The 17,239-nt window shown below is 36.6% G+C and overlaps 1 protein-coding gene across 4 annotated transcripts in view; it reads left to right on the forward strand.

Moving 5' to 3' along the window:
* The first annotated feature begins 889 nt into the window (after positions 1–889).
* The window catches only part of TUBGCP5 (tubulin gamma complex component 5), a 28,491-nt gene continuing 12,141 nt past the window's right edge, over positions 890–17,239 (forward strand). Inside the window, exons 1-13 of one of the 4 annotated variants that reach the window (XM_034431393.2) lie at positions 890–1,283; positions 2,626–2,679; positions 2,761–2,869; positions 4,334–4,426; positions 4,940–5,016; positions 5,667–5,799; positions 7,195–7,309; positions 8,160–8,249; positions 8,947–9,040; positions 10,272–10,518; positions 10,619–10,821; positions 12,258–12,373; positions 13,471–13,739. In XM_034431393.2, the coding sequence (XP_034287284.1) occupies positions 4,972–5,016; positions 5,667–5,799; positions 7,195–7,309; positions 8,160–8,249; positions 8,947–9,040; positions 10,272–10,518; positions 10,619–10,821; positions 12,258–12,373; positions 13,471–13,739 (1,312 nt within the window). In that variant the 5' untranslated portion in view covers positions 890–1,283; positions 2,626–2,679; positions 2,761–2,869; positions 4,334–4,426; positions 4,940–4,971. Of the gene's footprint in view, positions 1,284–1,375; positions 2,004–2,625; positions 2,680–2,760; positions 2,870–4,329; positions 4,427–4,939; positions 5,017–5,666; positions 5,800–7,194; positions 7,310–8,159; positions 8,250–8,946; positions 9,041–10,271; positions 10,519–10,618; positions 10,822–12,257; positions 12,374–13,470; positions 13,740–17,239 lie in introns of those variants that run through there. The other 3 variants (XM_034431391.2, XM_034431392.3, XM_087895323.1) reach the window with 3 other exon arrangements.

The raw sequence follows: 17,239 nt of genomic DNA on the forward strand, positions 1-17,239 counted from the left end.
AGTGGCATCTGAGCTGGCAATAATTAGAATATTGTACATGCTAATGTACATCACATTATTTTTATGATTTTTATTATGTCATTGCATCTCTACACAACTGACTTGAAAAAATGAAACACAAAATCGTAATATAATCTCTGCTAAACAAATAATTCCCTCAAAGTGTCAAACTATTCACTAAGGCTGCATTACTATTACTATTAGTCTTCTCACCGTTCCCATCACCCATCTCCTTCCACTTATGACTGCATGACTGTTTTTTGTTGCTTGTATCCTTACGATTTATATTGATATTGTTTCCTGACTGCTTATTTGTACCCTATGACTATCATTAAGTGTTGTACCTTGTGATTCTTGGCGAATGTAACTTGTCTTTTTATGTACACTGAGAGCATAATGCACCAAAGACAAATTCCTTGTGCGTCCAATCACACTTGGCCAATAAAGAATTCTCTTCTCTTCTCTTCTTCTATTCTATTCCGCAGATGATCAGTTGCGGAAACAACCTACTCTACAGTAAACATGCAAAGGATCAAAAACACGACCAACCCAGTCTAGTTTTCTCAGTCTAACTTTATGCACAGGAATTATGTCGGACCTCATCACATAAAGACGCCGGCCCTAGTTAAGTTTCTGGATCAATGTCGCCTAAGTGCTGGAGATGGTTTCGACCGGTATATTTCTAATTAATTATTCAATTAGAATAATTGATTGAATAATTAATCAATTATTCAATCAGACACGAAGACAAAGTTTTATAAGCAATTACAGAAATCAACTACAAAATAAACAGCAGCAAAAACCGCAATGCAAAATTATAGACCCTCTCCTCAAACACGCCTTCTGGGAAAAGGTGGGGGTGGCTGAGGGAGGCGGAAGAAGCGAGCGCGTGGGAAGTAAGGGGCGCATGCGTAGACCCTCACGCAAAGCGCTTCCCTACCACGAAAAGAGGAGCATATTCTCGCGAGATGTGAGCCGCACTGGCCACCGAAATAAACGGAGCCTTCGGAATATGACAAAAGAGAGAAAGTACTTCAGCAGCGCCAATTTTTTTTGCCGCTCCCCTCCCACCTCTCCCGGTTTCATCTCTTTTTTTCCCCTCGGCCCGTGATGGCGACGGCATCGTCGGCCACGACTCCGCCTGCTCACTGGAGCCGCTTTGACCAAGAGCAAGACCTAGCGGTACGGGAGCTCATCCGGCAAGTAACGGGCCTGGACGAGCGGAGCCCCGAAACATCCGGCCACTTCCAAGCGGCGCTAAATTTCGCCTGGTCCAACTTCAGGTCCGTTAGGCGTGCGTGCGCGCGCGGGACGGGTGGGGGGGGAAACGGAGACATCTCGTCTCGCGGTAGTTTGGGGCGGGTGGCGCGAGGGGAAAAAAAAAGGTATGCGGACTGTTGGCTTCCACTCAGGGGTCCCCAAACTTGGCAGCTTTTAAGACTTGTGGACTTCAACTCCCAGAATTCTCCAGCCAGTTAATGCCAAAGGAACATAGATGTTTTTATTCAGATGAATAACTTGACTTCTGACTGTTTAACAATGGTCCAGAATTACAATGGAATTGCAAAGGTGGTTTTATGGCCTCTAAAGCACTTCCAACTGTTGCAAAATGTACCACCACATATGACTAGTTGCCAAGCACCCCTCAATCATGTGATCATACATTTGCAATCTTCTCTGTCAGCTTCCCCAGAAAGTCAATGGGAAAGGTTGCAAGCTGTTGCCAATTGCTGAGAAGATTTGAGCTGTGTTCTTGAATCCTGATTTGACCTCTGTTTCTTCACCCTGCTGCAGGAATTCCCCTCCATGCATGTAAGGGAACTCAACCACATCAGGGTGCAGAAATTGAGCTTAAATTCTGAACATTTGAGCCCTATTCTTGTACCCTGGTAGAGGAGTTCCCTTCCGTTCACAGAAAGGAACTGAAATCTTTCATCAAGCATCTCTTTTAGCCAGTTCTCAGAAAGGAAAGGGAACCGAAATCCAAGAGGAGAAGCTGCATAGTAAGGAGAGAGAGAGTGCCTTAGGCAAGTGTTAGGATCTGAAAATCCATTCCTGTATTAGTCTTATATAAATAATAAAGACAGTACATCAAATTGATGTCAACATGTTTGGAGAACACTAGAGTGAGCAAGGCTGCTTTTTACAGGTCGGTCTTATGAAAATAGCCTGAATGCTCTAGGGTTTGTGCCTATAGTAAATAAATAAAAATAAATTTATTTATTTATTTATTTATTTATTTATTTATTTATTTATTTATTTATTTATTTATTAATTTATTAATTTATTAATTTATTAATTTATTAATTTATTAATTTATTAATTTATTAATTAATTACATATGCTGCCATTCTCCCAAAGGACTCAGGGCGGCGAACACAAGTTAAGAAACAAGTACAATAAAATCATAATTTAATCCAAATAATTAATTAGTAGTAAATAATAAAGCCCGGAATCAGTCTCAGCCTATTTGTTTGAAAAGCCAAGTCTTCAAGTCCCGACGGAAGGAGTGGGAAAATGAAAGCCCATCCTTTGTAAAAATGCTAAAACAATACACTTATTGAACAAAATACAAGTTCATTTCTGACCCATGATCCAAAAGATAATACTGTATTTTTTTTCTAGATTTCATCAATTTCTTGATGTCAGGAGGCACAAAGTGGAGAAAATAATGGAAGGGTAAAATTTTTGTGTTTCTTTTAACATTAGATTAATTATTTTATTCTAAAAGATTAGTAAACATTCCATATTTTTACATAGAATTTATGAAAAGCTGGTTGTTCACTCTGACCTTGTTAAAGCTGGAAGTTGGAGGAGACTAACAGAAGAGTTTCTGAATTTGTCTCTTCCCACCACAGAAGGAACAAAGGTTTGTGATTTTTAGAACATAATTGAATGCTATGTTTTTTTGTCTTTATATTTCTTTTAAAGCTGATCATTTTTTAATGGAAATTTATATATGCATCAGAAATTTATAAATATTTTTTTCTTTTCTTTTTTCTTTTCTTTTGATTTTATTGCATTCTCAGACCTCTGCATATAATTGTCATAAAACCAGTTACCTATATAACATGGCATGTAAGACACTTGCAGTAACTCTATTGGAATAAATTTGATAGGCTAGTAGCACTGTGATTTAGGAAGACTATTATAATGTTCTCAGACATAGTTAATTAAATCACAAAGAATAGTCCTCTGAAAAGAGGATAATTGGTGAAAATTAAGATTACTTTGTTACCTTTAACACTATAGTACCAGTAGTTTCAGAAAACCTTCAACATTGCTTTTATGCGAACATTTTATTTATCTGGTAAATTTACATGCTGCTCATCTCTCCCAGAGGTGACCCTAGACAATTTACAATGAATGAAAGCAACAAGACAAACTATGAGCACATTAAAATAATAAATGTTAACACTAAAATTGACTTTAAAATTAAACAAAGATGGCAAGGAAGGGAGCAAGATGCACACATGAAAGAGGTGAGGTCTTATCATAGTCCATTAATCACCTCCAAAATGACACCCGTCCATCAGGGCCCCAAGCCAATTGGCAGAGCCAGGTCTTCAGTCCCTTTCAGAAGGCCAAAAAGGTGGGTGTGGATCTCAGCTCGGGTGGGGGCATAATGTTCCAGAGGGTGGCAGCCATGGCAGAAAAGGTTCTTCTCCTGGACCCCACCAGTCGGAATTTTTGACCGATGAAGTCTGCAGCAAGCCCTTCTCCAGTGCATCTGGAGTGGGCCAATCTCATGTCCAATGTTCATGTTTTTATGCTCTGATTTGTAAGTGAATATATGGGAAAGATAGGGACAATAAACAAGTTGTTTTTGTGTGTATTTATATTTATATTATTATGTTATGGCTTAGGGTTAGGGTTTACATTTAAAGAAAAATGCCTGGATTTAAAACAGTGAAGAAAATCTGGAACTGGAAATATATTTTTGCCAGTCAGTTAAATTTGTGCCTAGGTTCATCACATAACACCAAGAATAAAAACTTCTGCTTTCTTGCCAAAATGAATTTCTAACACAACAAATAGTAAACATCTGAAGTGATTGTTCTGATAACTTCAGAACCATAAAATGTACCATGAATTTTTTTTTACTTTTTTCAGCTTGTGAAGATAAAATCTCATATTTGAAATAAATAACGTGATAAATAGAACTATACTTTTATTTTGTACGTACGTATTTCCTGCCTTAATTCTAATCCTATTTAAGATGAATGATAAACTAAATTTGCTGTTTTTCTCTTATATTGGATTAGAATTCTAGTATCTTCTTTTATTTTGCTGTCCTGTTCACTTAATTACTTGTTTCCTGTGTTTAAGACAGATGCACATTATGGCATACTCTCACTTCTATTATGCTTGTCTGATTCTCCTTCCAACGCCTGCTATGCAGAAGAACCAAGAGAAAAAGCAGTCGGTAGGTTGAGAGCATCCAAGAAAATATGAGGAATTGAAATCATACTAACCTTATTCTATTATTTTGATTATATATTTTTCAATTTTGTGTTGTCCTTTTTAAAAAATAGTTATGTGCTAGGAAGTTGCACATAAGCAACAACATACAGCAGATAGATTTTCTCCACTAGGATCTGTCTGTAACCTGGCCTTTTAAGACTTCAAACATTGCACTCATTACCACTGTAACTGACTATTATATTACTGGTAATATTATATTTACATGGCATGACATTACACATAGTATATGACATTACACTTTTTATAGTAGTATGGCATTATGCTGAAGCTTTCTCAATACTAATTTTTTCAAAATCTCATAGCATGGCAGCATGGCGCAACACATACCGGTAAAAAAAATAGGGTATAAAACTAATTAATAAGCAATTGTACTTTTTCCTTAGATGAAATATATCAAGATCGTAGAAGAAATAGCTGAGAGTATATAAATATAATTATTGTGCATTTTCCATAGAAAAAGAGAAATTTGATTGGAGAAAATATTTAATGGAAGATGAAGACCTGGACTTTGTTCCTGATCTAGAATCACCAGTAAGTAATAGTGAATAATAATTTGTACTAAATAAATAAATAATATTTAGCATTTAGTCAAGATAAATTTCTAAGGTGAGTGTTGCCATGTCGAAATAGATTTTCCATTTTCTCAGTAAATTCTTTTATCTATATTATGATTATATGGTTGGTTTTAGTAAATTTAGTTCAACCTCATATTCTAGCTTTTTGCTAAGGCAGATGTAGGTCTCGGTTTCAGTCTTTCTCTCTCTCTCCCTCTCCCTCTCTCTCTCTCTCTCTCTCTCCCTCTCTCTCCCTCTCTCCCGCTAATAATAGAAACAGTGTAATCATTGATGACTTTCTGCCAGCAAATTTTTCCCTTAACATTCCCACTTTCCCTTAAGAGAATTAGAGAATTGCTCCAGTCTGTTACCTCTGTGGTCTTAAAAAGCTAATGGTATGAACAGTGAAATTATTAAATTGAGCCTTGTTTGTGGTGATGTCATAGTGGAATTCATAGTGCATTGTTTATGAAATGAGATAACATATTGAATAATTATGTTTTAGATACTATATTATATAGTAATATTTTAACCTTTTAATGCCTAGTAAATTACAAAAGTCCATTAAATTTCCACTGTGCCATTATCTTAGAGTGAAGTATATTTTGTGCTTTTAATGTTTTATAGGAGTGGTCAGATGTAAGTGATGAAGAGGATACTGAACCTTTGAGCAGAGAAGATTCTGGCATTCAGGTAGATAGGACACCACAAGAAGATCAGGATCAAAATAAGAAGTCAGCATCTCTTGCCAACTGGAAAGGTATGTTTTCTGAAGCTGGTCGTTACAATAGAGTGGGACTACACCAGTTCTTATCATGGCCTATTTATTTTACACTTTATGACAGTTTGTAGTAGTATGCTGTTAGCAAATGTAAATAAAATGCATGTTTTGGGGGTATTTGGACAAGTTTCACATTTACTTTACTTAGTTGGTTTACTTGCTGATTATACGGCTCATAAAAATTCTGGTAGAACTCTGAAATTGTTAGCAGTAACTGCGCTTATGCTGATTTAAATTATCCTCATAGTTGTTGGAATAAAATATATATAATATGTTTTTAAAAATAAATTATAAAAATATAAAAAATCTTTATTTCCCTGCTAATCTTATTTTGGCAATTTAGCAGCAATTGTGTGTTCTGTGTTTGTCTGTATATATAAATTTAAGCATAATCCAGCATTTGTAATACTATCTCAATTTTGTTCATGTTTAGTAGAAAACATGAATATACAGTATATACATCTTACATTTCTATAAGAGAACCTCAGAATAAGCTAATATTTGCACAGGCTTTCTGAGTAAGACACCATGCAATTTACAGCTGAAAACATAATTATTTAGTATTTTTTTAACCTGTCTTTTGAACCTGGAAAGTCTACAAAGGTAATTAAAAACTTTCAGAGCTAGTGTTATGTAATGGTTGAGATGCTGGACTGGGTAGTTGATAATATGGTCTCTAACCTTCTTCATCTTGCAGTGGATTTGATATGGGCTGAAAATTTACTGAAAAATAAAATTATTAATATGTGAATATTAATAATTATTAATATGTGAAAAAGTAAAACAGAAGCAAAAGAAATGATTTCTTAAGAAAGCAATTAATTAGAAAAATCATCTCTTAGAAATTTCTAATAGTTTTAAAAAATATAACAGTAGTCAGTGTCCAAATAGCTGTCCAAATTAGAGCTTTTTCTGTAAAGAGTTCTGCCAAATAAGTAGATATTCTTTTTGGGAAATATACTCAAACTATGAACAAGTCTCTTTTCAAACCATTGCTTGCCCCAAAGTCACTAAATAAAAAGTCTGTGCAAAGTACTCTTGGGGATTATTCAAGTTGTTACATCTTATTGTATAGTAGTTTGTACTGAGTTTTCTTATAAAAAACAAAACAAAAATGTTGTTTTCTGAGAAAAAAAGTGCAAGAAGTAATTTCCTCACTGAAAGTGAATATTTGTTTAATTTTGTGTTGCTGCTTCTGGCTTATGAGGTTTTAAATACACCCAAGTGCTTTTAAGATTAGGATTTCATTTGGGCAAGCTTCCACATTTATTTAATGATAAATTGATTCAAACATTATTTAGCTCTATATATGTGGTGGCTAATGAAGAGTTTTTTATAGAGGCAAATACACTTATATAACTCTTTTCTCTCTAGATGAACCTGATGCACGTACCTGGTTAGAGCAACATGTAGTGGCTCAGTATTGGACTGGTAGAGTTGTTCGTTTTTCCCATAGTTTGCATTTTCATTCCAATTTAGCTTCTATATGGTAAGTTGCCAAACACATTTGTAAATTATTACAGCTGTAATCCACATACAGAACTATACTGAGTTCTTTATGTTTCCCTGTACAAACTTTGTGATAAATTATGTGTTGTAGAACTATACAGGTAGTCCTCGGGTTATCACCAGTTGCTTAACGAACATTCAAAATTACAATGGACCTCCCCCAAAGCTACTTATGACCTGACTTTGAAATTCCAATGCTGCCCTTCCCCCACAATCACATGACTGTATTTTGGGTGCTCAACAACTGGCCAGCTTTTATAATCATATGACCATGATTTACCATGTTTTTGCCAGAAACTAGCATTTATTTCAAGCATCCCTTCTCCCCCCCCAAATATCAAACTCTAGGTTTGCTTAATGGCTGAGTATTTATTTAACAACTGCAGCATTCACTTTACAACCACTGTGAATAAGGTTGTAAAATTGAGTCTGGTCACATGGTGATTCTTTTATGACTAGCATAACTTACAGCTATAATTGACAGGCTCAGTTAGGGTTATAACTTGAGGACTACCTATATCCTTATTCGAAGTCTCAACTAAGAGACAATAAGCAAAGATTTGAAGGGTTACAAGGTTCTTGGATTAGGTAGTATTAAATGCTTTAAAAATCAAAGCAAGTTTTGATTTAATACATGAATAGAATTTTTGAAATGAATATTTTTCAGAATAGGACTATAATGCAGTTTGATTTTTCAAGTGTTACCAGTGATTTGTTGATGTAGTAATATAGGTTTATTGCTCCTATAGGGGAAGAGGATGAAATAAATAATGTTGAATGTTCTTTACCAATACAATCAGTTAAAAGTATTAAAGTCATTTTTCTCTTAGGGAACAGCATTTATATAATAGTGATCCATTATATGTCCCAGAAGAGAGAATTCTTGTCACTGAAACACAGGTCATTCGTGAAACAATTTGGTAAGAAATTGTCAGAGAAAAACCACTTGAAATTTGTTTTATGTTGAATAATATATGCTATCTTTAAGTCTCTATGGTTAATTTTAAAATTCAGAAAATACTGTGTTTTTATTATTATATTAATATTACTACTTCTAAAGCAAATTGTGCTAATCAGAATGAGAAAAATAGTATTTCTCAAGGCAAATAATGCTATAACTTTGATAGCTTACATTAATACTTGCTTTTAATTTTTTCTCAGTAAACAGGAACTGTAATAAAATGTTTTATTTGGAAGAGACCCTCCGCCCCTATCATTTCTGTTTTCAGAAATGGGTGGGTTTGTATTTATTATATGGTACCATTTTGCAAATATATAAGGCAGGGTTGTCAAACTTAGGTCACCACGGCATCGTCACATGACATATTGTGACTTTTCCCCTTCGCTAAACTGGGCTTGGGCATGGCTAGCGCATGAGACATCCGGCCTGCGGGCTGTGATTTTGACACCCCTGATATAAGATATGAAATATCTGTTGAAAATCAAGGATTTTTACAGTTTCAATATGTGATGGACACCTTTCCAGAGTCACTTGTTTTGTGAGATGGACAGCTATATAAATTTGAAAAGTAATTGAATGAATAACGCTAACTTCTGAATGTATATTTTGCTTGTATTTTACAAAGGGATATGCTGAGATCATTTTTATTTTTTCAGGCTTCTTTCAGGTGTAAAAAAACTCTTTATATTTCAGCTGAATGATGGAAAGATAACTGTGAGAAATGACATAACAGTAACCCATTTGACACATGTGAGTGAAATGATCAGTGAATCTAAAATCAGCAAATATAGCAATCCAACAAATAAAAAATAAGATAATACTGATAACCCTTGCTTAATTACCATCTATTTAGTGATCACTTGAAGTTGCAATAGCCGTGAATGAATGAATGAGTTATGGCCTATGCAGCACTTCTGCAATGTCAACTAAATTTGGGTGTTTAGCAATTTCCTGGCACTTTAACTGCAAGTGTGGTTCAACTACCCCCATTTGCCTATTTCCCCATATTTTCCCTTTCAGCTTGATGGTGGTGATGTCATTGTTGCTGGGGTGGCCCACAGCCTTCAGCAGTCTTAGCCAGTTGTCACTATTTCTGGATCTTTACTTCAGCTCCAGTGCTGCCACTGCTGCCAAAGAGTGCCACAGTGGCCAGCCCTCCATCCCCAGCAGCACAATGCAAACCCCAGTTGCCATCCCAGCTGACCTTCAATATCTTCTGCTGCTGACAAGGCATGCCTGGCCAAACCAGTTCTTTTTCCTGAGGCTGTCTGTGCAGGCCCTTCTCCGTATTGGACGCTGCCCTCTTGCAGTGCTTCTGAGATTTTCCGAAATTCAGCAGAGGACCGTGCCCATCCCTCTTCAAATTGTACACTGTCTTCTTATGATGATTTGGAAGGTTTTAGAAGCATCGTGACAAGCATTGCACTATTTGAAGAAATGTTGCTGCCTGAAACGCACATATGAGGGAAATAGGTGGGTGGGGAGAGTTCAGAAGGAGGCAGTCTACTTACCTTTACTACCGGCTCGCAACAGGATTGCGTGCATGAGCACGCTTTGCTCGCGCACCTTGCTTCTGCACATGCACAGATCGCCGATGACAACATCCAGGGCGGTGGGCAGGACTTCCCGCCGGTTTTACTACCGGTTCTTGCAAACCGGTCCGAACCGGGGGCAACCCACCACTGAGGCAGTCTCTTACCTTGCTGAGGCTCAGGGCTGGGAAGGACCAAGCTGGGAATAGCTTGGATCAGGGTGTGTCCTTGTCTAATGATGACAAATTGGGCACAGATTGTCTAGTATAAGGATAAAGGTGGCATGTTTCCCCCCCCCAATAGAATAGATCATACTTTATTTTAATTGTGTCTTGAACTACTCTGCAAACTTTTCTATGTAGTATCTGCATTTTGTAATTTCTATATCTTTTTTCTGCTTTCCTTTCAAAATAGATAAATTAAAAAAAATAAAATCTTTTATTTTCTAGAATTCATTAAGATCAATGCTGGAGCGCATAGCTGCCTATGGGCAAGTGGTATTTAGGTTACAAAAGTTTATTGATGATGTCATGGGTCACAGCTCAGAAAGTGGAATACATGGAACCATATCCACTCCCAAGAAATCTGTGGAAGCCCCTTTTAGAACCTATCAGGCTTTTGTGCGAGCTCTCTATAAATATTTCATTAATTTCAAAAAAGAACTTACGGAAATTGAAAGATGCATAATCAACGAAGGTAAAATAATTGCATTTTAACTGAAATTTTTGTTTTAATGTTCTGAAGTGCAAGCTTTCTATGTATGATCTTAAAAACATGAATCTATACTTTTTTGTAGATACTACAGTTACCCTTTCCATAGTCATAGATAAGTTGTCACATCGATTAGCGCAGCTGAAAGTAATTCATAAAGTTTTTAGCACTGGAGTTGCTGAAGTACCACCTGATACCCGCAATGTTGTAAGAGCATCTCATTTGCTCAATACCTTGTACAAAGCAATTCTTGACTATGACAATATTGGGGAAGCCTCTGAACAGACAGTAAGTATAAAAAAACTTATTTAATAAATAATAAATTATTATTTAATAACTATACTGGAAAAATGAACTACAGTTTCTATTCAAGTTAAGTCTGTAATTCATTTGGTTCATAGATGACTGTTCTAGTCTAATGTCATCTTATTAGTCAGGCACATATGAGTTCAGTTAAGTCTCTGCCCCAAGTGTAAATAATTGTGTATCACCCATTTTTAAAATAAATCTAGCTATCAATGTATTCTTTCACAGAATTTCCTATCTGTGTGAGTTAACAAATGTTGATTCAGTGGCAATAATTCAGCTATATACCATACACAAATAACAAGCTCTTATAAACTCTAATGAAATAAATTGATATAAATGACAGATAGACTTCTCCATAGCAACAAGAAAAAAGTTCTACTTTAAGTTTTCCTGTTTTAGAACTTTTGATGTTAAATTATTTGAAGTTCTCAAATTCACAGTTTAGATCCGTGTATTTTTTCTTTTTTTGACAAGTGATAAACTGTAGAGTTAAAATAATCTGAAACTCAGTTTTATAAAATAGACTCTTCTTCAGTCAGATATTGCAATACCCTAATTAGGATGTGTATAAATTGTAGAATGCTGCACAGGAACACAAAGTGGCTGAGTTGGAATAGAGATAACAATTTCTTTGTGAGTCAGTTTAACTTTTTGTCATAAGGATTCCATAAATAATACAATTCTATTTTAATAGTGTAAACAATGTATTGCCAGATAACTATTGCTTAAAACAGTTGCTTCTAGTTTTCTATTCAGAATGTATAACCATTTGTGTGTTTATGTGCGAAGATATTATAAAAGTGCATTTTTACAGACAGGAAATTCATTTGTAAATATATTATTGATGCACAGCTCTGTTAAACAATGAAGAGTCACTCAGATGAGGCCACCTGAATATTGCTTAAATATTTTGTTGTAAATTATTTTTAGACTTGGCTGGGAAACAAATCCATATGTGTGATATATTATGACCACAAAGAATATAGAGCAGCTGTAGCACTATTTTTCTATTCTCCAATTCTTATAGCAGCTTTCTAAATTAGAAGTTTGCTAGAATAATATCTTCCCACCATATATCATGTGGGGAAAAATGGAGCCCAGAATATATATTGAATTTAAAATTTACATAATGCTTTGTATATACAAACATAAGAATTATCCCTGCTGGTTCAAGCCTTAGTTCAGCATTTTGTTTCTCTCACAGTGATTAATCAGATGCCTCTGCTAATAAGCATCTTCCTTCTGCCATTGTTTCTCTGATCTTAAAGGCATGCTTCCCTAGACCTTCAGGTTATAAGCTTTTCTAAATACTGGATATATTTTATAAATTTTCTACTGATGCTGTTGTTTCCTAAGTCATTTAGTGTGTATCTACTCTTCTCTATTCTCTATAATTTTTCATAATTTCATTTCAGGTCTCTCTTTTATTTTCTCTGTGGGTTGAAACAGTAAGACCATACCTACAGACAGTGGATGAGTGGATTGTCCATGGTAATTTATTTGATCCTGCCAAAGAATTTATAATTCAAAGGTAATGATAGTGAACATCTTGTGGATATCCCAGAGGTGCTTTTTCAGGAGTTTCTTGTTTTTTTCTTTGAGGACATTACACTTCTCATCCAGAAGCTTCTTCAGCTCTGACAGGATAGTGGGGAATGGAAGGATTTATATTCCTTGCAGACAGCTGGTCGTTTGCATCCTTTTAGAGGGTCCTTGAAGCATTTGGGGGTTTATCTGTATCCTCAGGGTCACCTGAGTAGTGCTCCTGGTTCTGCAATTTTATTTTCTCTGGAAATCCATTCCTACTCCCACACCATTGAAAGGGTGTTCATCCCAAATTGTATAGCTAAAAGCCTGTAGAGATTCTTAGTCATCCAGGTCATGGTTATCCCAAAGGTGGCAACTGGAGGCAACTGGACTTTCTTCAAAGAAAAAACAAGAAAGTCCAGTTGCCTCCTGAAAAAGCACCTTTGGGATAATCATGACCCAGTGACTGAAAATCTCTACAGAAACGTGGGTATATTGATATTTCTAGGGTGTAGATCATTGACTTTGTGATGATAGTGGTGGAGCCAAAAGAAACCATGCATGTATACTTACATATTGCTAAGTATCCATATAATGCGCAGTTAGAGATTTAGGTAATCCACCAAGAAAAACTAATTTATTGTAGGCTGCAATTGCAACTTTAAAAATTGACATATTTCTGGGAGAATATTTATAACTGGATCCAGTGCTTTAGTTATTTTATTCCTATTTTGTGTGGTGAAATATCACTATTATTACAACTAATTGAATTCGGAATATAAAAATGTAAGAAACTTCCTATTTTGGCTGCTGACATCTATATCTTAATTTTAATCTCGGTGTTTTCTTAACCAGTATGCATTGTAGTATGCATGTAGAGCCTTTGAAATTTTAGTTGGCTGTGATGAGCCTTCAAATCTCTTTTTTTGCCCTGAATCTTATCCTTAACTATAGAACTGAAATGCAGATGGTGGATGAATATTCTTCTCCAGTTATTTGAAAAACCTATTTTAGATTATTATTGTAATTATAAACACATGTAAATAAATATATGCAATTTTCCAAGAAATTTCTGACAATTGTCTGTTTTTTTTTCTGCAGAAACAAAAATGTTTCTGTAAATCATAGAGACTTTTGGTATGCCACTTACACATTATACAGTGTATCAGAAAAATCTGAGAATGAAGAGAAAATGAGTGATAATGCTAGTGCCAGTTCTGGCAGTGATCAAGCACCATCAAGCAGACAGCATACCATGGTTTCCTTTTTAAAGCCTGTATTAAAGCAGATCATTATGGCTGGGAAGTCCATGCAGTTGCTAAAAAATTTGCAGTGCAAGGATGGTTCTCCACAGCCAGCTGCAGCCCGAGGTAAAAACTGAATTTTTACAAAATGTTCCTTATTATGTAATGTTGTATGTATTGATTTTTAGAATTCATGTAGCGCTGCATGACTTGCTTGTAAATTTTAAAAAATGAACTGTTTAGATTTTTATATAGATATTTCTGATAAACATTCTACAGTTCCTGCCTAATTGATGCTTACTTAATTTTAAGCCACTTTTAAATATCAGTGATATGACAAAACATTTGATAGGACTTTTACCTGACTTTAAATATAGATAATCTTCAATTTATTAATATTGGTTCAACAATGGTTCCAATGGGCTTGGAAACAGAATGCCTGAGTTTAATCCAGAATAATTTTTATTAAGATATTTTAGTCCACTTAGAACATGTTGTCATGTTTCTTAATGTAAATCAGAATTAAGACAGTTGGTGTGGGATGATGGCCTGAGATTATAGAATTTCTAGTCCAAAATACTTAAAATTCACTAAATTGCCCATCCATGGAATAAATGGTAATCTGAAATTTATTTGATCCATCTTCATGGAATGCTTAGAAAATAGTATTATCCATCTCAAATCAGAGACTATTTGTATCTCAGGCAAGATTTCTACCATCAGTTAATTTTTGGAGAAAAGGTAGAAGGAGCTATAATTTTATTACTTTTTAATAGAATAAGATGAAATCTATAGGCTAGTAGTGGCAGTTGAGATAACAAAGCCAGCCTAGCTTTAGAGTAATAGATAATTTTTAAAAATCTGTTAGCAGGAAATTTCAAATTTATATGTTTATACTCTGCTTCAATCCTACATGCCTCTAAGCAGTTTACAGGAACACCTAGATCAGTAAACCACCCACAATTAGATTAAAATAATAAAAATCTTTAAACCATATTAAAAAATGAATGTAACAGTAAAATAAATATAAAGCCAGGTGTCACGACCCAAATGCCCTGTGGAAGAGTTCTATTTTTGCTTGCTTCTGGAAGGCACCATGATCAGAACTAAGCTTCAAAGGGAAGCCATTCCAGAGACTTGACTCTACTGCAGAAAAGCAGTTTCTCTGGCACATCAGTTGAAACCAGCAGGAGACCTCTGTAGTGACAGCTTTCATCTGCTATTTCAGCAAGAGCCACGAGTCCATGGGGGACTCCTAATCATACATCTACTCCTTCATGGTAATGCACACTTTTTATTTATTTAGTTACAAAATGAAGATGGTTGTCCATCTCACTATGGGGAATTTCATTGGCTAACAAGAAATTTAACTCAGAGTAATTAAAAATAAATTACAAGACCACGCTTACAATTAATAAACAACAATCATCAAATAAAGCAGACTCACTGAACACCCTGTCCCAAATGGCTAAGGGAACAACTGAATCTTTTGCCCCTTGGCTTCCCCATCTGGAGATACCATTGGAGCTGCCAGAAAACCCTGATGACCAATTAGTAACTCTTACCTTGCTAGGACTCAATCTTACCAGGTTCTCTTCATCCTTGATCCTCATAGACTCCAGATAAGATAAGATTTCAGTAGCATCATTATGTGAACTTACTCCATTTTGGATTTTTATACTGTAAAGCATATTTATTATTATTATTATTATTATTATTATTATTATTATTATTATTATTATTATTATTAAAATTTATATGCTACCCCTCTCTGGAGACTCAAGGCGGCTCACAATACATTTAAAAAAAACCTATTCTAAAAACATTTAAAAGATTAAAAAACATTAAAAACCTTAGAACGCATTCACACCATTCATGGCCGGATCTCGCCAGATCGCAAAGTGAGGTCAACGGCCCCAGGCCTGCCGGAAAAGCCAGGTCTTCACAGCTTTTCGGAAGGCCAGTAGGGTGGGGATGGTCCGGACCTCAGGAGATAACTGGTTCCAGAGAGCTGGGGCAGCCACAGAGAAAGCCCTCCCCCGCGGGCCCACCAGCTGGCATTGTTTAGCTGATGGGACCCGGAGGAGACCAACTCCGTGGGATCTTACCAGTCGCTGGGAGCTATGCGGTAGAAGGTGGTTTCGAAGATAACCTGGCCCTGAGCCATGTAGGGCTTTAAAGGTAATAACCAACACCTTGAATTGTGCCTGGAGACCAATAGGGAGCCAGTGTAGCTCGTGGAGAATTGATGTAATATGGGTGTATCTAGGTGCACCCACAACAGCTCGCGCAGCTGCGTTCTGGACCAGCTGCAGTCTCCGAACACTTTTCAAGGGTAGCCCCAGATAGAGCATGTTACAGTAATCTAACTGTGAGGTGACAAGGGCATGAGTGACTGAGGAGCGCCTCCTGATCCAAGTAGGGTCGCAATTGGTACACCAGGCAAACCTGTGCAAAGGTCCCCCTTTGATGTTAAAGCAACATCAGTTGTCAGATGTTGCTTTAATCTTAGCTGTGAGTCTAGGAGGACACCCAAATTGCGAGCCCATTCTGAGGGGGACAATTTCTCACCCCCCAGAACCAAGGATGGACAAGCAACATAGTCTTTAGGAGGCAATACCCACAGCCACTCGGTCTTGTCTGGGTTAAGTCTGAGCCTGTTGACTCCCATCCAGACCCTCACAGCCTCCAGGCACCGGCACATCACATCCACTGCATCACTGAATTGACGCGGAGTAGAGATATACAGCTGGGTATCATCAGTGTATTGCTGAAATCTCACCCCGTATCGTCGGATGATCTCACCCAGTGGCTTCATGTAGAAGTTAAATAGCCTTGGTAGTACAGGGGTTTAAGGCACCCTGTTATTAAGCTGATTATTAAGACCAGCTGCCTGCAATTACTGCAGGGTTCGAATCTCGCCAAGGCTCAAGGTTGACTCAGCCTTCCATCCTTTCTAAGGTAGGTAAATTGAGGACCCAGTTGTGGGGGCAATAAGCTGACTTTGTATAAATATACAAAAGGATGAAGGCTATTGCTGAGCACATTGTAAGCCGCCCTGAGTCTTTGGAGAAGGGCGGCATATAAATCAAATTAAAAAAAAAAAAATAGGAGGGGAGAGAGGACCGAGCCCTGAGGCACCCCGCAAACGAGGGGCCTAGGGGTTGACTTCTGTCCTCCCACCAACACCGACTGTGACCGACCAGAGAGATAGGAGGAGAACCACCGTAACACGGTGCCTCCCACTCCGAACTCCCTTAGTCGTCTCAGAAGGATACCATGGTCAATGGTATTGAAAGCCACTGAGAGGTCAAGTAGCACCAAGATGGAGGAATGGCCCCCATTTTGGGCTTGCCAGAGATCATCCATCAGTGTAATCTCCATGTTAATGGGATCAAAGCAGGCATTCATACTGAAAAAGAACATACAGGGCAAAATTAGCAAGCCACTGTCTACTCCTTAAACATGTTTAAGTGATTAGGGCTGTTATAAAGCATCTGCAACTCGTGACACCTGAAAATGAAATGAAAACATTCTAGACACACTGTATCACTATTAGTTGACATAGTGTATTAAAATCTTGTTTTATTATTATTACTGTTGCAAAATCAATACTTCTAGTTCAG

Source organism: Pantherophis guttatus, chromosome 5 (assembly GCF_059756535.1).
Source record: "Pantherophis guttatus breed Tessera chromosome 5, ASM5975653v1, whole genome shotgun sequence".
NCBI classification, from domain to species: Eukaryota; Metazoa; Chordata; class Lepidosauria; order Squamata; family Colubridae; genus Pantherophis; species Pantherophis guttatus.